The 24634-nt window shown below is 61.2% G+C and overlaps 1 protein-coding gene across 8 annotated transcripts in view; it reads left to right on the forward strand.

Moving 5' to 3' along the window:
* The window catches only part of SYT7 (synaptotagmin 7), a 69543-nt gene that overhangs the window by 22371 nt on the left and 22538 nt on the right, over nucleotides 1-24634 (forward strand). For 2 of the 8 annotated variants that reach the window (XR_007156391.1, XM_047878642.1), the window contains exons 2-7: nucleotides 2703-2806; nucleotides 7138-7217; nucleotides 11212-11343; nucleotides 12261-12485; nucleotides 15841-16212; nucleotides 20143-20265. Coding sequence is in view for 7 of the 8 variants with exons in the window: in XM_047878642.1 (XP_047734598.1) it covers nucleotides 2703-2806; nucleotides 7138-7217; nucleotides 11212-11343; nucleotides 12261-12485; nucleotides 15841-16212; nucleotides 20143-20265 (1036 nt within the window). In the remaining variant the exon portion in view is untranslated. The remainder of the gene's footprint in view (nucleotides 1-2702; nucleotides 2807-7137; nucleotides 7218-11211; nucleotides 11344-12260; nucleotides 12486-15840; nucleotides 16213-20142; nucleotides 20266-24634) is intronic. The other 6 variants (XM_047878645.1, XM_047878644.1, XM_047878646.1 and 3 more) reach the window with 6 other exon arrangements.

The following is a 24634-nucleotide window of genomic DNA, read 5'->3' on the forward strand; positions in this document are numbered from 1 at the left end:
GCGGTCACTTCCTCATTTGTGCTCCCAGAGCCCTCTGTTTACACCGGAGAGAAAACAAACACCATCAACCTTAATAATAATACCTATCTGTTGAGTGCTAACACTAACCCCACGGGTGGGCACCATTTGATCTTTACTTGAAGACACTGAGTGTTTAAGACCCTTGTCCAAGGCCACTCAGCTATTAAGAGGCAGAAGCTTCACTCACACTTGGGTCTTTTCTTGGGTACTTTGGAGTCTGGAGCCCCAGGCTGTCTGTTCTGCCACTCACTGCTTCTGGGGCACCTGACATGCTAAGAAATAATTAGCTGAATTCTTTTTTTTTTTTTTAAGTTTATTTATTTTGAGAGGGGTGGGGAAGGGGAGAGAGAGAGAGAGAGAGAGAGGGAGAAACCCAAGCAGGCTCTGCACTGTCAGCACAGAGCCCGATTCAGGGCTGGAACTCATGATCTGTGAGATCATGACCTGAGCCAAAACCAAGAGTCTGATGCTCAACTGATTGAGCCACCCAGGCGCCCCGCCCCTCATGATAGATTCTTAATGGATAGTGGCTGAAGAACGCTCCGTCCAAGAATGGAATTTATTTTATTTAAAAGCGAGTTCAGGGGCACCTGGGTGGCTCAGTCAGTTGAGCGTCCGACTCCGGCTCAGGTCATGATCTCGCAGTTTGTGAGTTGGAGCCCTGCGTCGGGCTCTGTGCTGACAGCTCGGAGCCTGGAGCCTGCTTTGGGTCTCCCTCTCTCTGCCCCTTCCCCGCTCATGCTCTGTCTCTCTCTGTCTCTCAAAGATGAATAAACGTTAAAAAAAATTTTTTTTTCAATAAAAATAAAAGCAAGTTCAGCAGAGGAAGGTATAAGGTCACCTGCTTTCCCAGACCCTTCCAGCAGGGCAGGGAAAGTTCCTATGGAGCTGGGGAAAGCGCAGGCCCCTTTCCTGGGACTTTGGTGGCAAGACCTATGGTTACTATGGCTGCCACTGTCCCCACTTGTCTCGCCCCCCTTCCCTCAGAAGCCTGGAGGTTAAAGACGGAGGCCTGCCATTTGGCCTGAGAACTTTGGCAGATGTGACCCCTCCAGTCTGGCAGAGCTGTGGTCCTCCACCCCGGGCTGGGAAGGGCAGGACCAGTTCCTTGGTGCCTGCTGGTTGTCCAGGTCAGAGCTCCTGGGTACTGTGTGCCCTGAGGTTGACAGTGAACTGGGTGCAGGGACTTCCTGGGGACCGAGCCTGTGGACCCCCGGACAGGAGGAAGCTTAGTTGGCCTGGCAGGTGGACAGGTGGGGACCAGATCAAGGTGGCCTTTTCCCACAGCTGGGAGGTTCAGGAAGTTGAGAAGGGAGAGTCAGGGCCCAAGCAGTATTCTAGGGAGACCAAGTGCTAAACTGGCTGCCTAGAGCACTAGAGTGGTGGCAGGAGGGAGCCCCGAGGCCCCTGAGAGCCGGGAGAACTGCTGGGCCCTTCCCCATGAGGCCCCACAGCCAAGCAAGAGAGACTGGGAGCCCAGAAGTTAAAACCGCAGGAAGCAGGACCAGACAGATACCGTCAACTCTTAATTACCACCATCGTTGGCACCGAAAAGCCCACGCAGGCTCCTCTGTAAATAAACAGTGTCTACTTGTCTTTAGGATGCATCCTAGTGCACACATATTTACAGTGCACGTGTGATCTATGCTGCTCTCTTTCGACTCACTCCCCCACATGAGAATTTCTGGTGAAATTTTGCTTTCCTTGCATTTGGTTTGGGCTCGTGTTTGCAACCACCTGGGAGAAGGCAGGGAGGAGGTTTAATCCACATTTCCACAGGAGAAAACTCAGTGGTTATGCGACTCGTCCAAAGCCACAGCTAGCAAGTGGTGGGATTTGCACAGAAACCTGGGATCTTCCTCCCAGGGCAGGTGTATCACCATTGCCACTCCTGAAGTATGAGACCCCGGAGGTCTTGGAATGGAAGCTGCTGGGTGGCCCCTGTGAGCATTTAAGACAGGAGCCAGTCTCAGGTGGGACTGGAACCTACAGGGTGGGACCTGAGGCTGAGGCTTGGTCAATGTGTACAGAGGCCACTTGGGTGGGCTTCCAGCCCAAGGAAAGCTGAGCTAAAGGGAGTGAGGGCTGGTCTGAGAGTTCCAGAAATTCCCTCTTTGACTACACATGTCGCTGTTGAGTTTGGGCCAGATACTTCTGAGGGTCTGTTGGTGCCCGTGGGGCAGGTGGCCTGAGAGAGACTGTAGGAACTAGTCATCGTCCTTTGGGCAAAGTCGGCTGGCATTGTGGCTCAGTGTTGGAGGGGATGGAAGGGTGCTGGGCAGGAAGGTTGTGCAGAAGCAGTGGCTTTTTTAGGGGGGTTGGAAGTGTCCACTGAGGCCTGGCTGGGTTGGGGGACACACTTGGCCTCTCCCTTTGAGATGTCAAGTTTGGGGGATGGTGTGGATCCTCTGGACTCAGCAGAGCCCATGCAGGGAGGGCCTGGGAGGAACTTCAACCTGCACAATTCCCCCATTTTACAGATGAGGAAACTGAGGCACAGAGAAAAGAAGGAACTTCCTAAGGTCAGCCAGCAAGATCTCGCTGGGAATAGAACTTGAGACTCAGAACTCCCAGTGGGGGGCCAAATGGAAGGACCGGGTGACTGTTCTGGGGGGCCCTGAGCCAAGGGAGCGTGGCTGGCCCTGGCCAATGAGGGTCTGACCTGTGTGTGTCCTCCCCAGGGGCGCCCACCCGCGATGTCCTGCTGGTCTCTGCCATCATCACCGTCAGCCTTAGCGTCACTGTCGTCCTCTGCGGCCTCTGCCACTGGTGTCAGCGCAAACTGGTGAGGCTCCTCAGGGCCCGGGGGTTGGGGCCTGGCCCTGCACCCCACCCCCCACAACTACTGGCTCGTGAACCCGCCCAAGGGTGCGCGCAGATGATCCACTTGCCCACGTCGTCGTCAGGCACGTTTCCGCAGAATTTCACACGCATGCACGCACTGCGTTTGCCTGGATGTTGGCCCCATCTGTCTGGGTGTATACCCAGAACCACACACCTAGGGACACGTTTGTGGACAGACGTGGGTCTCAGGCGTTCCACACGCTCGCGACTACACGCACACACGCCCCACCTGCGGCATAAAGAACCTTACGCTTCCTCGCAGACGCCGACGGAGAATCTAGGCTCCCTCCAACCCCAGCGCCTCCCGCCCCACTCCCCGCCGCCCACTGCCCCACCTCCCCAGGGCTGGGCGTGGCCGAGCCCTGTCTCCTGGCCAATGAGGAGGCGCTTCCCGCCCCGCCCCACCCCCAGCTCCCGCACATCCATCCTGGTTCTTGGGGTTTGTACAAGCACAAACGGCTTCTTTTCATTTTTAACGAGGGCTGGGGAATTAACGAGCAGGATTAGGCCATCAATAAGTAACGAGACCATCAGGAGGGACATTCATCACCCGAAGGCCCCGGGAGGGGGAGCCGGGCTGAGCCGTCTACCCGCCTGCAGCCACCAGTTCCCCAGAAGTGGCTGCAAGGCTAGACCCCCCCTCACCACCACCCCGCTTCCCCTCCTCCTCCCCTACCCCAGTCCTGCTGTCCCAACCCAGAAGTGCAGTGGGGACTTTGGGGGGGTGCGGTGGGGCACTCCTAAAGGTGGACCCAGAGGTGTCCCAGATGTGGGGACTTTCCTGGGCTTAGGTGAAGAAGGGTCCCTGGCAGGTACCTCCATTTCCTAGATTGTGCACGGTGGGAGTGGAGGCCAGGTGTTACTGCCTGGTCACAGAGGGGCCTTAAGGACGAGGCGAGGAGGGCTGTGGCCGTGGGCACTGTGTAGGTAGGCGCTTCAAGCCCCAATCCTATGGAAGGAAAGGGGGCAGATACCTCTGGGAAGGACCCAAGAGGCCCATAACCCAGCAGGTCTCCTTCAGGAAAGGCACACTCAGGAACTGGGAACACGGCTCTCCATCCTGGGATATTCAGCTTCAGGTGGCTCCTTCCTCTGGGGAGGAGCCATGGAGAAGGCCCCCTTGTGCCCCAAGTATGAGCGTATGTGTAACCTGGGCCCACTCCGGGTGTGGGAGCGCAGGTATGTGGAGACAGGCTGGCTGCCTGCATTGTCCCTGGATCTCCCGTGTCTGCATCTGGGGAGGTGGAGGAGGGGGCTTGGCCACGTGCCTACGTATGCGAGTGTCCTCAGAGGCCGTGGGAGTGGCTGAGCACGCACACACTGCAGTCCTGTGCATCTTGTGGGGCCTGTCGGCCTGTCGGGCTGTCCATCCATCTGTATGTGTTTGAAGGCAGAGGAAAGTGTATGAGCAGGCCCTGCGGGTGACCTTGAGTGGGGGGCTTTGTGCTGAGTGCGTCGACTTTGAGGGTATTGGTGCAGTGTGTGTGTGTGTATGTCTGTGTTCACCTCTGCATGATGGGATGTGCTTCTCATCAGATCCCCACCGGAGTGAGCTGAAGCTTGCTTCGTCCCCACTGTCCCGGCCTCTTGTGGTAAGTGCTGCAGTGTGTGTGTGTGTGTGTGTGTGTGTGTGTGTGTGTGCGCGCGCGCTGTGGTGAGAGCCTCACCCCCACCCCACTCACCTGGGGACCAGCATCCGAAGATGACAGCTTTTTGTAGCAGGTGGGGGGCTGTCAGTGCGGGAAGCCCCTCAGGCATCTTACAGCCCCAGCCCCTCCTCCCAGCCTCCAGCCAGGAACTTCTCCAGGGGTCCAAGCCACAATCTGTCTGTCCCTTTTGACTTTCTCCCCCGAGCTGCCCAGCCCCCAACCCTGCCACAACCCCTCCCCCGGCCCCCCACATCAGAGGGACCTGGGAGCTTTCTGCCTGGACTGTCTCTGTGCTTTATGGAAGGGGCTTTAAAACGCTCCCTGCACAGTTACTGGGCTCTCCTTGCCCGCCTGTCCCCCCAGCAGCAGTGATGTGATACCCTGACAGCCCAGATCCCATTTCCAAACATTAATAACTTCCTTAATCTCCAGCTGGCTTTTTCCAGATCAGCCTGGCCAACCCCCTCCCTGAGAAGCAGGCTGATGGTATTGGGTTCCTCTGGAGCCACCCAGTGTCTCCTGGACGCTGCCTGGGTTTCCTATCGTTGCCCCATTAACATCCCCCTGCCCCCCAAGTCAAGTCCTGCCCACGTTCCTGTCCCCCATAGTCCCACGGCTCCTGCTGCAGAGTGATCATTGCAGCCAGAGGGGAAAGTTCTCTGAGCTGTGGGAGAAAGAGGGGCAGGCCCTGGATGAACTGGGGACAGCCCACCCCAGCCAGGCCTGGCCTGGGGGAGGGGCAGCTGACTGAGGCAGGTTCTCCAGCCGAGGCCAGGGAGAGACCGGAGAGGGAGTGAGGGGTGGGGTTGGAGGGTCCTCCCTGGGCCACACTGCCTGAAGTGTGGGGGAATGCTGGGGATGGGGCTCTTCCCTGTGTCCTGCCCAGAGAAGGGCCCTTGGCCAGCATGGAACAACCCCAGGCCCTGATCTTCCCAGTCCAGACTGGGCATTGTTCGGGATTTGAACTTCTGGGTAATGATGGGACAGAGCAGAGCTGGAGCTGAGAGAGGGCAGCTTTTGTAGACTCAGAGGATCCAATACCTCTGCTTTTTTTAACTCTTAAAGTTTTGGCTCAGAGGCAACAGCTGGGGCTGAGTCCCCAGGGCAGGTGGGGCACTGCGGGGGTGGGGGTGGGGCGCTCCCGTGTGATCATTTTTTGAGAACTGCTGGGTACCAGCTTCCATACTGAGTACTAGAGACCAAACGGTCCCTGCCATTTTGGGCTGTGTTCCCCCGGGGTGGGAGCTAAAGTAAAGCCAGGAGAGAAGTAGTAATTTCTGCGATGAGAACCTGGAAGGATGCGGGACCCGGGGCTCATCTGGAGACAGCACACCTTTTCAGAAAGGAGGAAAAGGAGGTCAGAGGGGGCAAGGAGCTTCAACCGGGGTGATGTGGGGAAGGTGTGGCATTGCTGGGACCAGGACCCAGTCGCCCCTGAGACCTGGGGGTGCTGGAGATGGAATGAGGACCCACCCCCTTCCCTACACCATTCTGGGGGGTTCTGCTACCTCTGCCCAGCTCCCCAAATGGGCGGCTCCCGTGCCCTGGCAGGGGCTGCGGCTGGCAGGAGTGTCGGGGGAGCACGGGGAGCACCGTGGTGCGGCTTTCATTTTGCTTTCGGGCGGGCGGAGTCATCGAGTGTTGTGGCTGTGGTGTCGGTGCACATGTGGGATGTTGGGGAAATGTGTGTGCACGTGTCAGAGTGTGTGTGTGTGTGTGTGTGTGTGTGTGTGTGTGTGTGCTGCCACCCCACTGCCCGCATCGGCCCTGGGCCCGCCCCAGGCCCATGGCCCATTGGTGCACGTGAGGACGCTTGGTGACAGTCAGGAATGTTAATGGTGCTGGGCACTGCATGAGCTAAATTTAGAAACCCAAACCGAGAAGGTGAATGGCACTCACCTTCCCGGCAGCAGGCCCAGTCCCCAGCTCAGCCATGGCCCTTCCTGGAGCCAGGGGACCCAGAGCGCCTGGACGGCCGGCCGTGCCCTTCCCCCCGGCTCAGGCAGGCGTGAGGAACTCTGGGGTGCTGGTCGGCTGCCCCAGCCTCAGAGCTGGGGGGCTGCCTTTCTTCCCAAAGCTGCCTTCCTATAAAGGAGAGCGCTCCAGCCCCACTCTGCCTTACTGCCTGAGGCAGGAGGACCCCAAGGAGCCCCCAGACAGTGCTGGGCACTGTCCTGGGCACGACTGGGCACGAGGCCCTCTCCCCGCCCCCGCCGTTCACGTCACTGGCCACTGCCAACCTTGCCCTGCAGGATGCCACCCCCACCATCTGGGAGCGGTGACGTGGCCAGGCGCCTGAGAGCCGTCTGTCCGTGGCAGAGGGAGATGTGTTTCTGGGAGCCGGGCCAGAGCCCCAGGAGACAGGCAGACAGGAGGGGCCCCATCCCTGGGGGTCAGGGATGGGGTGTCAGTCAAGGAGCGGAGTCGGTCCTAGAGCCTTATGGGGCCAAGGAGTTACCAACCGGGGAGCAGGTACCGTGGTGACGCCTTCACACCTTGGCCTCAGATCTTGTTGCCACGGCCCGGCCCGGGCCCAGCCCACTCCCCTACCCAGGCCCATTCTGGGGAGGCAGGGAGGGTGCAGTCCTGTCTCCCAGGAGTGACCCTGGTGCTGTCTCCACAGGGCAAACGCTACAAGAACTCCTTGGAGACCGTGGGCACGCCAGACTCAGGGCGTGGGCGCAGTGAGAAGAAGGCCATCAAGTAGGTGCCAGGCTTCGAGTTTGGGGTGGGAGCACCCAGGCAGCCCAAGTGGGAGTAGCCTCCCCCCTCCCCAGAGCTGGCCACATGCATTCAGTTTCCCCCTCACGCGTTGGGGCCATTCTCTCTCCCTGCCCCCCCGCCGGCCCCCACACACTTCTAGCACCTCAGGGTGGCCCCAGGGCTCCACCCTTTCTGCCTGTGTCCCTCAGACCTTCACAGCGTTCCAAGGACCCCAGCCCCATCTTCCGGCTGCTCACTCCCAGCACTGTCTGCCTCTTCCCTCAACCCTGGTTGCTGGTTCCTCCACATCACACACCATCCCCACCCCCCTCCTAGCTCCCCTGCATATCCGAACTCCTCCCGCAGCCCCTGGGCTGGGATCCCCTCTCCTGGGGTGCTCAGGCTCTCATTGAAGACCTCAGCAGTACCCTGAGGGTGACTTGGAAGGTGGGCAGACCTCAGTGCTGGGCCACTTCGGGAAGCAGAGCAATGGGGACTCTTCCCTTCTCTGTCACTCCTGGCCCCCAAGGCCTGTCTTGCTGCCTCTGAAGCACCCAGACTTCCCGCTCTGAGATCCCTCTTCAAGTAGGCAGGCTTGCCTTCCCCGGACTGCCTTGGCCAGGGTTGCTGGGACACACAAAGGGAAGCCCCCCGCCAACCTCCCCACCTGGCCAGAGGCTCGGAGCGGGAGGGTTCTCTCGAGAGCCTTCTCTGCTGAACGCAGGCCTTCACTGGGGGGGCTGTCAGGCTGAGGGAGGGCTGGGTGCCCCTCCATTCTAGCCTGGCGAGGGCCGAGCCTGCCAGCAAGGGGCTTGGCCTGAAGGAGAGCCGCCCCACCCTGCCTCCCTTTAACTCAGAGCCCCCACCAGCCCTGCCCCACACCTTCTCTCCTGCCCCCTTCCCACTGCCTAGTCTGTCCCCCTTCCTGTCCATCCTTCTCCCTTCTTCTCTTCCCACTCCCTTCTCCCTCTCCCCTGCTCCTGAGGGCTCCCTCCCTGTTCCTCCTCTGTTTTCATCTCTAGCTCTGACCCTGTTTGGGGCCTTCACAGAAGCTTCCGGTGGGTGTGTGTCTGGTGGTTGGGGGGGGGGGGGGCGGGGGAGGTGGGCAAGTGGCAGGGTGGGTCTGCCGAGGTTGGGGGTGGGAGGAGGCTCAGGAGGAGGCCTCGGGGAGCCTTTGAAGCTGGGTCTGGTTGCGCACTCTCCAGTCTTCAAAGCCAAGAGCTAGCAGGTCTCAAGGGCTGTGGCAGAGCCCAGGCCCCAGGCTTCCCGAAGGCAGAGAGGGACCACGTGGGGCCAGCCCAGCACCTCCGCCGCCTCCAGACCAGGCCCCTAACCCAGTTTGCAGCTGGGCCAGGGGGCCTGTCTCTGCCAGGTGACCATAACCTGGGGTTGTATGTGTTCTGGATAGTCGTGGAAAGGGCCTGTGAGAGGAGACGGGATGCCCAGCAAGGAGGAGGGCAGACAGCAGGCTCCGCAGGCTGGGACAGCATCCATGAGTGCTCTGAGACCAAGTGGGGGCAGCAGTGGGTCCCCCACTTCTCTGTAGCCCTGCAGCCCCTGCCCCCTCCCACCCTGCTGAGCTGTCACAGCCTCTGCCTCAGAGGAACAAAAGCACCACCGGTTCATGTCTACATGCCCTTAGGTTCCTAGGCCTTTACCTCTTGCCAGGGCCCAAAGCCAGTACAGTGGCAGGAAGTAAGGCTCACCCACTGCACGATCTCCTCCTGGGCTTAGGACCTCTTCCAAAGGGATCTTTTGTCAAGGATCCCGGGAAGTTGCATTCTTCAGCAGTGCTTCCCAAACTGTGTTCCTCAAAGCACTCCGTCAATGATTAATAGTCACCCTATGAATCATTGAGGTTTCATGGGTTCCATGACCAACTAAGTTTGGGAAACACTGCACACTGTATCTCCCTCTTGGAGATACTGGTATTCATTGACACATTAAAGGCTCTGAGAAGTCCTGCAGTAGAGGAACCTGTGTTTCCCAAACTTTTAAAATTAAAGATCCTCTTTTCCAGTATCGCAACAGACAACATGAGGGACCCTGAAGCTCCTTGGAACAGAGGGTGGGAGACCAGCCTTGCAGTGATGACCCTGGTGGCTCTTTCTCTCCAGGACCTAGGATTGGATGGCCCTCGATTTTGGAGATCTGGAGGGGGCGGGGGAGGGAGGCCTTCCAACTGTTCCATCTCTGTTATGCTGGAGGAGGGGGACCAAAGGATGTCTCTGGCAGGGAAAGGGTCTTCTGCTGAGGGATCCTCCCCAGGGACGGGCCTCCCAGTGCTGAGGTCCTGTCCTGCCTCTCCCACCCTAGCCTCCACTGCCCTACTCACAAACTGGCTCAGGACTTTGGCTTTGAACCCCGTGTAGGCAGTCCTTGTGAGACATTTCCAGGGTGCATTCTGGACAGACATGTGCTGTCCACACCCCCCTTGGGCCGGAACCACCATCTCCTCTGGGCCTGTGGTGGCAGCTCAGCTTCTCTCCTTTGTTCCCAAGTCTAAGGCTGAGAACCAAGGTCAAGGTCAAGGTGAAGCTCCAGCGGTTGTGGGGGGGAGAAGCAGGTCCCCCAAGAACAAGTTTGCTCCATCTCCAGAGGGTGTGCCTCCCCCACAGTGCCCTCCCCCGCCCCCAGCAGGGCCCTTGCCTTGGCCTTGAGCAATGGCACAGCCCCAACACAAGCCGGGCCCATGCCTCACAGCCCTCCCTGGGGCCCCTTCCCCTAGATGCACTTCTGAGGTCTCAGGCATGGCTCCCTTCCGGAATGTTCCTCTGGCCTGTTTCTTCTGCCTTTCCTCTCCCTGTGCTCCCAGGCCTGCTCCTCGGGGCCCCAGGAGCCTGACAGACAAGCTGATGGAGCCCCTTGTCCTTGGCTCCTGGGATCTCCAGGCTGTGCCTTCTGACGGCTGAGGTTTCTGCAGCCCGCCCCCAACGGAAGTCCCCACATTCTCTGTGCTTCCAGCATATCTGCTTCGTTGGTATGACTTGTCTCAGAGCAGGAGGGGGTGGGAAGACTGGGGCCGAGGGTCCCTTCCAGACTCCACCTTGGAAAGGGACAGGGGCACAGGGAGAGGCTGCCGTGGCTGGCAGGTCAGGTACGTGTCAAGGGCCCGAGGTCGAGCGTGCCCATCAGCCCCCACAGAGAAGAGCAGGCTCCCCGCCACCACGGGCCCCAAAACATTGGACCTGAAGGGCTCCTGGTGACTTTGGTCACACCCTCAGCAAGGTCAGGGGCCTGGAGGTGCTTCTCATTTCTGGGGGCGGAGGGGGCGACCCAACCACCACGTCTGCAGTGAGTGCAGAGTGCAGCTCCTTCACGGAAAGGCCGTGTCCTAGGAGGGGAGAGAGCAAAGGAGGCTGGGGGACCTCAGGCCAATGGGAGGAGGAGAAAGACGGGGCCGGGCGCCCGGCCTGCCCCAGGAGTGGCTCAGTGGAGGTGGATGGAAGAGGGGAGAACCTCAGGTCTCCCCTGGGAGAGCTGACAGCCCAGCGGTTACAGCCAGCCTTCTGGGTTTGGCAGGCAGGGAGGCCGAGGCCAGGTGGGGGGGCGGGGAGGGGGGCCACCCAGCCAGTTGGCGGCAGGGTCTGATCTACCTTTCCGCTCTTTCCAGCCAGAAACCGGTACCCTCTCCTTCTCCCGCTGCCCTCGCCATCCCGCCCCAGGCCTGTCCCCCGCCCGCTCTCCTCCCCTCCTCTCTCAACATCTTTCTCTCTCCCACCAGCTTCCCGGGTGCGAGGCTCCAGTGGTGCCTGCCTGCAGCTCGCCTCCTTTCTGCGCGGCTTCTCCCGGCCCTCGAGTGTGTGCGCGTGTGCGGGCGCGTGCGTGTGTGTGCCGGCCGCCTCTCTTCCTCCCGCAGGAGCAGACCCTGGCCCCCTCCACTCTGTGCACCCGGCCCCCGGGGCCCCGGTCCCCCCTCTGCCCCCGCAGGACTTGCAGCTCTTGTTTCTTCTTGTATCTCCCTGTTTTCTCCCCTCTCTCTCTGCCCCTCCAGCGATCTAGACAGAGACTTTTGGAATAACAATGAGAGCACAGTGCAGCAGAAATGGAGCTCCTATCCTCCCAAGGAGTTTATTCTAAACATTTCACCCTACGCCCCTTATGGCGACCCACGACTGTCCCTCAAGTGAGTGACTTTACCTGGTTTGATCATATGTACCGAGTATCCGCGCACGCCCTCCTCCCCCTCCCGGCCCTCACCGCCCCTCCTGCTCCTCTCCCCGGACTTCCCCACCCACGCACCCATGGGCAGGCTGACCATGGAGACGAGCAACCCCTCCTGCCTCCCCTCGCCCGCCTGCCCCTCTCCCGTCCCCTCCCCCAGGGCCAGCCACGCAGAAGAGCCCCTCCGCAGCCCCCCCCCCCGGGGCCCCCCACCCCACCCCTCTGTGCAGTCAGGATGGGGTTGCCCGTTCGGTCCCTCCCTCTCGGTGTGGCTCGCTTTCTCCTCCCCGCTGTGTGCTGCTGCCCTGGCTGCTCGGTGGTCGGTGGTCGGTGGTCGGTGGTCGGTGGTCGTGGTCGTGGTGGCGGTGGCGGTGATGGCGGTGATGGCGGTGACGGTGGTGGTGGTGATGAACTCTGACTAACACGGCTTTCTCTTTCTCCCTGCCTTGGGGCCTCCTGGCCTGGACAGCCCGCTCTTCCTCCGTCGTTAACCCTTCGTTGTCCTGTGGGATAGACTTGGAGGTGGCTGCCCTCCCCCCACCCCCGCCGCCCCTGCCCCAGGCGGTGGGGAGGGGCCCCCCCTCCGTTGTCGTGGTGCGTTGTTCTCCGACCCCCCGCCCGCCCGGTCCCCTCTCTCCTCTCTGCAGGCTCTGCTGTTAACCCATTTGCAGTGCTGATGTCTCTCTCTCTCTCTCTGTCTGTCTCTTGTCCGTCTGTCTCTCTCTCCTCCTCTCTCGCTGTCTCTCTCTTCCTTTTATCTGTCGTTGTTTTTCTTCCTCTTCCACCCCACCCCCCCCACCCCCACGTGTGGCCTGCCCTCTCTCCCCCACCGCCACCCCCGGTGCCCCTCTGGCCCGGCTGCCTCCTGCGTGCCTCCAGTGGCACCCTCCTGTCGGGCGCCAAAGTGGCCGCTGCGGCGGGGCTGGCGGTGGAGCGGGAAGGCCGGCTGGGGGAGAAGCCGGCACCGGCGCCGCCACCCGGAGAGGACGCCTTGAGAAGCGGCGGGGCCGCCCCCAGCGAGCCGGGCAGCGGCGGCAAGGCGGGGAGAGGCCGCTGGCGGACGGTGCAGAGCCACCTGGCCGCAGGGAAGCTCAACTTGTCCAAGTGAGTGATGGCCCCATGGCCGCCGGAGCCGTGAGCTCGGGCCTGCCCCCGTCCAGGGTGGACAGCGGGACCCCCTGGCACGCCCGCTGCTGCCCCCAGAGGTGCCGTCCTCGGCCCCTGGCTCATTCCATCCCTTCATGAGACGCCCGTCATCCTTGCCATCGGGCGCAACTAACAGCCACACGGTGTCGCATCTCGGCCTCCGGCTGCTGCCGCCCTCATCGGTCTCTTTCCTTGCCAGTGACCAAGTCATTCCATTTCCTGCCCCCACGGCAGCTTCATTTCAATCCTGGGGTCATCCCATCCTCTTTGACTGGCCGCCCCATCTCAGCCGTCAGTTCATCCCTCTGCGGGCCACCTCGGTTGCTCAGCCATCGGACCATCCCATCCCCCGGGGAGCTGGCCCACTCTCAGCCTGTGTGTGCCGCTCACCTGCCACCGCGCCTTCCCTCTTGCAGCCAGCAGATGGCTCTAGACCCAGCGGCTGAGCCATTCCATTTTGACCATCCGGCGCCTCCATCGGCTTGCCCCACTCTTGCTTGCACCATGACACCATCCGTCCTGCGAGGCCACCACGAGCAGCTGGGCCGTCGCTATCGGTTCATCCTCACCTCGGCCATCCCCACTGGCTGTCCCAGTCTTGGGCAGCGAGCCGTCCCACTGTCAGCGGTTGGGTTGTGTGTTCCTGGCGGTTGGGTTGCTGAGCCCCAGCGAGCTTCTCTTTTCTGACGAGGGTGGTCTGGACGTCGGACAGAGGGCCGTTTCCTTTTTAAGAGCTCTCTGAGCTTGCCGAACGAGACAGTGCCTCTCGTGGGCCATGGACATAGGGCTGCCCCCCCTCCCCCCCCGTTCTCAGCAGAGGGTGGTCTCTCCTCCTCCACCATGGGGCAGCCTTATTCTCATCTGGCTGGTAGAACCTTCCATTTCCCCAGAGCTGAGCCCTTTCAGGCTCTAAATCCTTTGAACTGTGACCCTTCTCGTCCACTGGGACTCAGGTTCCCTTTTCGGCTGTTACAATTGCCTCCTTCCCAGCTAAAGGGAGCAGCCTCTCACTTAGAAGACCAGCAGCCCTGACCCTTCCGTAGCTGTGGGCTGTCCTGTTCCCTCCAATCAGGCTCCTCCTGGTTCTCTTCAGAAGGCCTGTGACTCCCGCCTTTGGGACCACTGACAGCCCCCGTGTTGAGACCATATTTGCTTGTCGGCCTGAGGGGACACAGGTGGATTTCTGCCCTGACGTGGAGCCTCGGGAAGGTCTCCGAGGGAGGCGGCCCCACACCCCCCCTCAGAGATCCAAGCCCAGCACCCCGCCCTCCCCAGCCTGCTCCGGCCACAGACTCCAGGCCGGCTGAAGCCTTCGTGCCATCGCTGGCTCTGGGCCTGGAGGCACCAAGTTTAGCTTCCTGTGACTGAGAGGTTGTAAATTGGACTAATTTTGGATGTGATAGGAAATCAAAATGAGGCCAGCAAGGAGGAGGAGGAGGCCGTCCGAGGATCGTCCTCCCCTGCCTCAGCCTGACCCCAGGGAGCTGTGGGCCTACCTGGCCGGCCAGGCCTGGGCCTGTCCCTGGTGGTGGCCCCCACTCCAGACCTGAGCCAGGCAAGACTGCTGCCCTCTCCAGGACCCCAGCCAAAGCTATGTTTTGCCTCTCTCTCTCTCTCTCTTTCTCTCTCTCTCTCTCTCTCTCTCTTTCTTTCTCTTTCTCTCTTGTTCTCTCTCTCAGCCCACAGGGGCAGCCTAACTATTGTGCTTTGGTTCCCAGGGTAGGCTCGGGATGAGCAAAGCTGAGGTCTGGCTGCAGTGGTGAAAGTGGTTCCAAGGCCCTGGGGCCCCTCCCTCAGGCAGCCCCCCCCCCCCCCCCCGCCTCGCCCAAGGGGACACAGCTGCCCTGTGGTCCTAGACCAGGAGTCGGCAAGCTTTCTCTGTAAAGGGCCAGATAGGAAATACTTAGGCTTTGCAAGTCACATAGTGCCTTTTAGGACTACTCAAGCCTGTCACAGCCATAGATAGGATGTGAATTAATGACAGCGCGTTCCAGTAAAACTTTATTTACAAAGACAGGTGGTGGACCGGATGCGGCCCCCAGGCTATAGTTTGCCAACCCCTGCCCTAGACCACTGGTTTGGGAAATGGAGGGAGAGGACAGAGAAGGAGGTTGGGACCTCTGAGCTCTGGCCCTGCCGGTCGGAGGTGCTGAAATCTCTGGCCTGGGGACCAAGGAGACAGGTTGCTGGGGAGGCTGGTGGGGGTGTGTGTCTCTAACCCTTCCTACCCCCATCTCCTGCGATGTTTGTGGGTGCCACTGGCACGGGGAGCATTAGCTAATACGCATGTCCCTGGGCCAGACCTCATCAGGTCCTCGTGGCAACCCTGGGGCAGAAGCAGCTCAAGGATTACTTTTCACCTGGGTTTTATGAAGAAACTGAGAGGTGGGCTCACTTTTCCAAAGTCCCACGGTCAGGAAGCAGCGGAGATGGGGCTTGAACCCGGGTCACTCTGACCTCATACTACCTCTAATCAGCCGGGTCCTGTTCCCTGTCTGTCCTCGCCCCCTTACTGGCACTTTTCAGGGATGCCGGTGGGCCCGTTAGGAGGGTGGCCTCTTGCAAATGCACGGTCACCCAGTTTTCCATCACAACAGTGGCCGGAGAAGGGGCTCCCGGCTCTCTGCTCCTTTCCTGGGTCCCCTCCTCTGACTGGGAGGCATTCCCAAGATATCAGGAAAGGATGCTGAACCTAGAAACGAGGAGGTCTGGAAGGAGGGCAAAGATCTGCACCGACGGCCCTGGCCGTAACGCGGAGGTCTGGGAGTCCGGGGACAGTCCCCAGCCTCCATGGACCAAACATACAAATCGCTGGCTCTCCCAGACTTGCCCCACTTTACTAGGCCAGCCCTGCGCCGGCCTGGGTTTCCTCATGCCTCCAAAGGCCAGCCTTGCTTAGATCACAGAGGCAGACTTTCCTGGGGTCCCCCAGAGAGACCGCAGCAGCTCCCTCCTACACGGCAGGCACAGGGCCCTGGGGCCGCCTTCACCACGCGGCCTCCAGCCTCCACAGCTCCCGCGGCCACTCAGACAAGGAGGTGTTCGGGGCGCCAGCCGAGCCGAGGCCGGAGGGTGGGCTGGGCCGGGCCGACCTGGGCACCTCAGGGCGGGCTCGGGGTTTGGTGGCCCCCCCCCCCCCGGGTGAGGCGGCGGCGGCAACGGCAGCGGCGACCACCGTGACGGAGGCCTGGCGAGGTCCGCCAGCGCGCGCCCTGCACCGGGGCCTCCTAGTCCTGACCCTCGGCTTCTCTCTCCTCCACTGTGATCCCTTCACCTGCTTCTCCTTTCTCTCCTCTCCTCCGCCCGCCCCAAGTTTCGAGGACTCCACCCTGTCCACGGCCACTACCCTTGAGTCTATCCCCAGCTCCACGGGAGAGCCGAAATGCCAGCGACCCCGCACCCTGATGCGGCAGCAGAGCCTACAACAGCCGCTAAGCCAGCACCAGCGGGGCCGGCAGCCCAGCCAGCCCACCACCAGCCAGAGCCTGGGCCAGCTGCAGGCCCACACGGGCTCGGCACCGGGCCCCAACCCCCGGGCCTACGGCAGGGGCCAGGCCCGGCAGGGCGCCTCGGCCGGCTCCAAGTACCGGGCGGCCGGCGGCGGCCGCAGCCGCTCCAACCCGGGCAGCTGGGACCACGTGGTGGGGCAGATTCGAAACCGAGGCTTGGACATGAAATCCTTCCTGTAAGTGCCCCCCCTGAGCGGGCCGGCCCCCACCTCCCGACCCAGCCTCTTTCCCCTCGTCTCCTTGGGAGCCTCCCTGGCCTTCCGTGGCCAGGGTTGCGGGAGCAGACTTGGCCGACCCCTCCCCAGCCTCTTGTGGCTGGAGGCTCCTGCCCGAACCACACCCCCCACCCCGGCCCCCCACCGCCCCCCATCCCCGTGGAAGGATTCTTATCTGAGCCACCCCTCTGGAGACCGCAGCTCCCCCCACGACTTCGTTCCCTTCCCGGGGCTTGGAGAAGGTCTCCCCACCCCCAGTAAAAGTCAGTGGGGACACTAGACAATGCCACCAGGTCGGCCTCCTCTTCCCGCTAGTCCCAGGCTGCTCCTGGCCTCCCTGCCAGCCTCCTCCCCTCCCCCCAAACCTGGGGACCGGCCCTGCCTCCAAACCTCCAGATCACCTCCTCCCTGTAACCCGACTCCGACTCCGCTCACCTTCCCGCCCCACACTTCCTCCCTCCCTCTCACTTCCTCTGTCCCTGCCATCAGCCCTGTCCTCTGCCTCTCTGACCTTCTACAGCCACCTGTCCTCCAGCTCCCAGAGTGACCCCTGAGGACAAGCCTCAGATGTTCCCCCCAAAGCTTTGGAAACCGTACTTTCTCAATCAGAGCCTTTCAAGTGTACGGGTCTGGGAAGTAACCACACACCGTGGGTATCTTAGCCATCCCTCATTCCCCCCAACCACGTGCTGCCCCGAACCCCCCTCACAGGTAGGGCCCCCACCCAGGGCTCCCTCTCTCTGCCATCACTCTGGGCATCTGGACTCTCAGAGCCCAGGGCAGACCTGGGCTTTAGTCCTCCGGCCTAACATGACCTTCCTTCCAGGCTCTGGGGATTATTCCCATCACCCAGGTCTTCCTGGGAGCACTTTTCATGGAGCAAGAGACCAGCACTAAGCCTGGGAGAGGAGAAAGGGAGGAGGAAAGGGAAGGCCAAGGTCAAAGCCCAGCTCATTGGCAAGATGTGGGGATTCTGAAGACAAGCAGGGCAGGTCCCTCCAAGCATCCTGCCTCTCCAGCTGAGACTCCAGGCCTCCAGGGCAGACAGGAGTACTGGTCGCGGCAGAGGCACCCCGACAGAAGAGGCCCTGCCTCGCCAGCTTCCCATATCCGTGCAAGTGGCCTGTGGCCCCGGCCCGGGAGCGCGTGCTGCCTGTGACTCTACTCGGCAAATCCAGGCAGTGCCTCTGCTGGGGCTCTCCCCCATCCAAGGACCCTTGGGGATCCAGCTGGTGCCTGCAGGCGACAAGATGCCCAGCAGAGCCTCCTGGCTTCCAGGTGGTGGTTTGTTTCCGGACGGATGCGGTGGCACTGGTGCGAATTAGGAGAGTGGAGGGAATTGGTTCCGCTGTGGCTTGAACAGAACCGGGAGCCCGCGGGCCCCGCACCCCTCGGCTCCTCCTGAGCTCAGACTGCTCTTTGCACAGCCATTACCCTGCCTCCTGTTCTAGCAGCCATCACACCGGGGCAGGGGCCGTCCCCAGGCCCTGGGAAGAAAGGACGCGGCTGCAGGAAAGCCTCTGTGTACCAACTCTTCCCTGCCCTCTGAGCCCCCGGCCAACTGGGATTTGATGAGCCGGAGCTCAGACACCAGCATCCTTTGTCCACACTCCTCTGCCCGCCTCTGGCTTTATGGGCCCCTCTCCTGCCACCTCTGGAGCTCACCCAGCTCCGCACCTCCGCCTCTTGTCATTCCTCACAGCAGGGGTCGGCAAATTTTTTTCTGTAAAGGGCCAGATTATAAATATTTTAGGCTTTGTGGGACACGTGGTCTCGATCACATTTTTTAAAGCAACACTTTAAACACGCACAAGCCATTCTTAGCTTGTGGGCTGTAGGAAGACAGGCCACCAGCTGTACTTTGCCCACCTCTGACCCCTGCCTTCCAGTTTCGCTGGTGTGCTTCTGAGGCCCTTTTCTTGCCCCAAATGCTGCCTTCCAGGTAGAGAGTCAGGGCGGGAGGGCTGGCCAGGCCTCCCAGGACCCCACCCCCTCTCGCGGGGAGGGTGGCCGTTCCTCCTGCTTAATGGGTGTGAACTCCCCCCCCCCCCCGCCCCCAGTACCACCAGCTTCTCCCCAGACCCTCCTCTTGTCCCTCGTTCTCACCCTTGCAGCCTGTGTTGCTGGAGAGAATGACAAATTGGGAATTTATGCAGAGGAGCCGTTTTGTTTTTCAGAAGAGCGAAAAGGAGTATCTGAAAAATGCATTAACCGGGGGAAAAACATGTTGTTTTCGCTGGGTTCTCCTTCCCCCAGCTCCACCAGCTCCCGAGCAGCCAAATGGAATTTTACCAACTCTGAAACAGTACCGGTGGGCAGAGAAGAAAAGGAGGATTTGCCCTGAGGGAAGTGGAGTTGTTCCCCGAAAGTTAGATGCCCGCACGAGGGTCAGCCTTGGAGTGACAGGCCCAGGACAAAGATGCCTGGACATCTTTGGAAGGACAGTGCAACCACGTAGCTCCCCTCCCTCCCTCCCTCGGCCCTTACGGCCATCTCCCACCCCCCCCCCAATGCCACCCCCCACCCTGAAGGGCCACCCCTCTCCTACTCCAGTTCCCTTTCTGACCACCCTCTGGGAAATAACCACAGCTGGCCCTTCTTATCTAAACCTTGCCCTCTCCGACTGTGGTTGAAGGGGCAGACTTCCTGACCCAGGATCCCCCTCCCCCTTCCAGAACATTCCATCCGGCTTACCAGCTTCCCCTTGGCCCTTCCTGAGACATGCTTTCCTGCCTGCCCCTTCTGAGATTCCCCTCTTTCTTTGTTTGGATGAGAGACCCAGCGCTGGATGAACTACAGAAAATGCCCGTGAACTCCGATGGCTTTGAGGGGCAACAGGTCATTTTTTTGGCCCTGGAAACTGCAGGGTGACCCCACAGTTAGTTACCCAGGGGTTCTCTGAGAGTGCCCCATACGAAAATTGTCACACCTTGACCACTGGCCCCATGCTGCTGTCCGCATAGCAGCTCCGCCTGGACTGAGCCTCCCTCAAAGCAGGATGGTCACAGCCTCTTCCAGACCTTCCTCCCGACACACACGAGTCTGCAGGACTTCTCCAGACCTTGCCAGGTTCCTGCACGTTCTCTCTCTCCACCTTTGTTTTTTGGTGACTTCTGGACTGCTTCTCCAGGGAAAGGCCCCAGAACTGGACCCAAAAGACTTGGCGGTTATTCGCCGGATCTCCAGGAAGGGGGGTACTCAAGAGAAGGCCCGTGATGGCCAGCGCACCGTATGCCAGAAGGGACCTCCATTCTCCTCTGATGGGCCGTGTGTCCAGGGACCCTTCCCAGTATCAAGGACATCTGGCTGACCATGACCCAGAGATGTCTTTACGAGGGGCTTCCCTAAGTACAGGGTGCAGTGCCCATTGGATTTCCAAGCTTTCTAAGAACCTCTCACCTGGGAGCCTAAACCTGCCTGCACAGTCTCAAAGCAAGATGGAAATGGAGCCCCTCCCTCTTCTCCCAGGGGCCCAGATGGCCAGAGCAAGTAGCCTCTGACCTCTGTTCCGCTGGCGATGAATTAACCTTGGCCGTCTGCGTGCCCCCAGGGCCTGTGCTCTCCTCCCCTAGCCTTCCAGCAGGCCTCTGCCCAGCCCCTTCCCCAATTCTCTCCAGAGAACCTTGCTACGCTCCCAAGGCAGGCTGGGTCTGGGGGCCGCGGACACCTCCCCTCATCCCCTCCCTCCCTCCCTGACTCCCCCCGACTCTGCTCTACAACTGTTGACAGTGCTAAAGTGTGGTTTCTCTCCTGCAGGGCCAGTTTCTTACGCTTTTTTCTTCTCTCTCTTTGTCTCTGTCTCTGTCTCTGTCTCTCTCTTTCCCCCTCCCCGCCCCCACCCACGGGGCCTCCTCGTTTCCTCCCGGCCGGTGGGCTGCCCACCTCGGGCAGGGAAGGCAGGATGGTGGTGCTATCCTTGGTCTTAGGGCTTTCGGAACAGGATGACTTTGCCAATATCCCTGACCTGCAAAACCCAGGAACCCAGCAGAACCAGAACGCTCAGGGGGACAAGAGGTACGAGCACAGGCAAGGGCCTGCGGCGGCAGCGGCAAAGACGGAGGCGTGGAGAGGCCACCTGCCTCCACCAGCCCTGGCCCGGCTGCTGGACGAGGCGGTGGCACCCTCAGCGATCCTGGAGCGGGAGGACTGCCCCCTCCCCAGCTGGTGCCCTCACACGCGCCACCCCCCCCCACCCCCGGGTGTCCCTGGGGTCCAAGGCCAGTGTGGCTGTCCTGGGACCATTCTGGATCAAGCCTGCTCCCTGGGCACGCTTGCCCTCGCCCGGAGCAAGCCAGCCTTTCTGCCCCATCTCCCTGCTTGCCTCCCCTCATCCTTCATCTCTGCCCTACCCCGCACCCCGAAATCCCCGTTTCTCTGGTGGTTGGGGGGCGGGGGGGATGCAGGGAAGGGGCACCAGCCTGTTCTCCCTCATCCCCGCCACCCCAACCCCCCTCTTGCCTGGAGATCCCGCTGGGGTGACGGTAGCACCCCACCCCCCGCCCTGCCGCAGGGGTGCTACAGAGGTGTGGCCGAGCTGCTTGGCTGAATGAAGAGAAGCCCCTGGTGGGGAGGGTCTGGGGCATGGGAGAGGCCTGGTGACCAGAAAGAACTGGAAAGGCAGCCCTGAACCTGAGGGAGCAGGAGGAGGAAATGGGCTGAGGGGCCGAGAGCAGCCAGCAGGCGCCGGTCAGGCTCCCTGTTACCAGGCGCCCTGCCGCTGGTCCCCAGGAGTTGCCCGTATGGCCACCGCACAGGCCGAGCAGAGGGCTGGGCCTCTAGCCGTCCACAGTCTTGGCCATCAGGAGCTCAGGGAAGCATCTCGTGGTGCCTGCTGTCTCACGGGGCACTCGTGGGGAAGGAGACGGGGTTCAGAGGTCCCGGGGCTCGGGCAGCGTCACAACGGTGGGGTGATCCTGCACCTGGTCTGGCTGCCTCCTATCACCTGGCCTTGGGCTGGGCCAGCCCCACACCTGCAGTCGTGAAGGGAGGGCTCATCACCTTGGTCAGGTCCGCTTCTCGTCAGACCAAAGGCCTGCAGGACAGTGTGCGGGCTGACCGCCAGCATGCCGGCCCTTCTGGCTCTGGTGGTGCCAGAGCCTTGCTCTGCAAACTTGGGCAAGTTGCTGCCCCTGTCTGAGCCTCTGCTTCCTCGTCTGTTGAATAAAGGAGCGGATAGGGTGACCCCTTCCAGCTTGGACATGCTAAGCTTCTAACAAGGGAGCAGACCTTCGGACTGGGGGTGGGGGGAGGGCACCCGTCTGATCCTGTCAACCGACGGGGATCCTGACGGTCCTGGAGGCCCTTAGGTCAGGAAGGACCTGTCCCCGGCTGCCACCAGGGGGCCTGTGGGTTACAGAAGGGTAGGCCAAGTGTTAGACAGCTGACTGCCTGTCCCTCCGGTGACTTCTGGAGACCAGTCCTCTCATTTCATTTTTTCCTGTTGCATGTCTATGGTGGACACAGCCAGAAACCCCCAGAGAGTGGGAGGGGAGAGCGGAACCGGTTCTTTCCCTCAGTGGCACAGATGGTGTCAACCCTCGAGCCCATGTCCTGGGGAGCGGGAGGAACAGAGCCTGCCACCTGGCGCCACAGAAGTCCTGGGCTGGGCCGCGGGCAGGCCAGAGTGCCAAGGGGAGAGGGCCAGGGGGCACGGATGAGAGGCCGCAGGAGGGGCCTGGAAGCCTGCGGCGAACCGAGCTCCTTGCTGGGGAAAGGTGTAAAGCGTGAGGGAGCAGACGCAGGCTGGAAACGAGATTTCACATCACCCATGCGTTCATTAGCTGCCTCCATTTCCACCCACAGCCTATTTTTACCTCTTTGCCATGTAGGTCTAACACGCCCATCCCTTCTGATCATTGCATCAGCTGTCCCTGCCTTCCTGGGAAAGGTGCGTGTAGAGGTGGAGGCCCTGGGCCCTCGCCCCCACCCTGCCTGACTTTCCGGGTGGACACGGGCCATTCCCACCTGGTCACACCCACCCCTTCCATCTCACGGCCTCCGGGGGGGGGGGGGCGTTTCCCGGGTGATAGGGCCCCGCCAGGGTATCCAGAACAGAGCGCTTCCTTCCCGGCACTCTCCCCGTCCCCAAGCTTGGCATTGGCATTGGCACCACCCATGGGCCACCCAGCGCCTTAGGGCTCCACTTGTCTGGATTCCTGGCCCTTTGGACCTTGGAATGGGAGGCTCAGGTCAGCTGCCTCTTCCTCTTCACCTTCTGCCTCCAGACCCAGAGTCTGCCCCTCTGCCCCCGACCCTTCCCTTCCCCACTCAGCTGACCCCTTGGCTGGATGTCTGGGGTGAAGGGTGGGTCTGTCGGCAGTGGGTTCCTGGGAGGCAGAGGGGCCCCGGCAGGAAGCGCAGCCATTCCAAGTCCCTTGAAGCAAGGTAGGGGTGCATCTAGCAAGCGACACGGAGATGGGAAGGTTGGTCACTACCTCCCTCCCAGGATCCTTGGTGGCCTGGAAGCCCCCCATTCAGGATCTCCCAGCTTCTGGGCCTCAGCACCGTAGGTCCCAAGAACAGAATGCTCTTGGAAGCCCGGAGGGAGGGAAGGAAGGAGGCCAGGACCACCCCAGGCTCCCATGCCCTGCTGCCTTCACCCATCCTTCCCTGCATCCATCCCATCATGCTCTCTGCCATCCCTTCCACTGCTCCTCGGGATCCAAATGGTTTCCACCGTGGCCCCACCCCCACCTGAGTGGGGCGCGGGGCTGGGCGGGGACTGGGCCACCCCCATCGCTCTCCTCGCCCCCAAACCACCATGTTTCCTCTGTCCCGGTGTGTGTCCCCCGCCTCCTCTCTGCCTCTCCTCTCGGCCGCCTCGCTCGTCCCCTTGTCCACCCTGCAGCCTCCTTCACTAGTCTCCGACTAACCTTTCTTGGCCTCTCTGTCTCTCTCTCTCTCTCTCTCTCTCTCTCTCTCTCTCTCTCTCCTCTCCTTCCTCCCATCTGCTCCTCACAGGGATGTCCCTGGGCCGGTGACGGGCCCCTCCGCCTCTCCCTCTGCCTCTCTGTGCACTTGTCTCTCTGTCTCTCTCTGTCCTGTGACCTCCGAGAGCTTCCGTGGCGCTGACCATCTACCCAGGCTGCTTTGCAGCTGTGCTGATGCTGTGGTGTGGCCAGAATAACTCCGACTTTCTCATACCTTCAGCAGTCAATCTGGCGCTCTCCTCCTGTCCCACTCTATTTTTAACCTGACTTTACCTCTCCAGCTATTTCAGTGTCCTCTTCCTCCCCGCGCCTGTCTGCGTGCGCACGTGTCCGCGAGTGTGTGTCCCTGTGTGCACGCGCGCACGTGCGTGGCTACGGCCGCACCTCTGGGAGGGACCCCGGGGTGCGGCCCCGGGCGTGGCGGGGTGGGGGGTGTTTCATGCCGTCGAGGCGAGGCCGGGTTCTCCCAGCTGGTGCGTGTGCGTCTGATCCTCTGGGTGTCTGTCCCCGAAACGGCTCCCTGCTTTTTCTGTTTCAGTTTGTCCCAATTCACACGCACACCTTGGCATGCCTTGGTCTCCCCGAATGTTTCCTCTCGGGATCTAAGTGTGCACATTGCTGCTGTGTGTGGCATCTCACGGCTCTGGTTGACCTGCCTTGTTGCTGTGCCATTCTCTCCCTGGTCCCCTGGGTGTCTGTGGGGCTTGTGTGCGCTCGTGTGTGTGTGTGTGTGTGTGTGTGTGTGTGTGCGTGCACGCACGTGCGCACCTTGCTGTTGGGTCCGGGGATCTTCCCTCCGGGGCCTGGCATATTCCGTGCATGTCTGTCTGCCCGTCGTGGCCAACTATGTGCTGACAGCTGGTTCATACCAAGGGTGTCCGTGTCTAGCCCGTGTGTCTGTGGCTCTGGGACTCTCCGAGCTGTTCTATTGTAGCCTGTCCTGAGCCCTACGCCGCCAGTCTTTCTGTCTTTCCCTCGCTGCCTGCCCCACCTCTCCTCCTCATGAGGTGTTCCAGCCTGGTCCCTGGGCAGGCTTTTAGTGTCCCCTTTCTGAGCCCCAGCTGGATGGGGCCTGGGCTCACTACCCAGCTTTCCGGGATCAGCATGGAGTCGGGGTTGCACACAGGGCCTCCCGTGGAGTGGTCCGATCCGGGGCTTCCCGGTGGTGCCCCATCTCTCTCTGACCCTGGGTGAGAGCCTTCTCCCCTGCACAGTCCTCTGAGCGAGAGAGGAGTGGAGACTGGGGAGCAAGGGGGTGGAGACTCGCCCTATCCACCAGGTGGCTGTTTAAATCTAAATTAGTTTGAGCCGAACAAAGCTGAACATTCTGTTCACAGTCGCACTGGCCACTTCCAATGCTCGGTAGCCACATATGGACAGTGCAGAAATAGAACACTGCTGTCATCGTAGAAGGTTCTGCTGGCCAGAGCTGTGTGGACAGTGGGCCTGACCTC

The sequence above is a fragment of the Prionailurus viverrinus genome, chromosome D1, assembly GCF_022837055.1.
Source record: "Prionailurus viverrinus isolate Anna chromosome D1, UM_Priviv_1.0, whole genome shotgun sequence".
Lineage (NCBI taxonomy): Eukaryota > Metazoa > Chordata > Mammalia > Carnivora > Felidae > Prionailurus > Prionailurus viverrinus.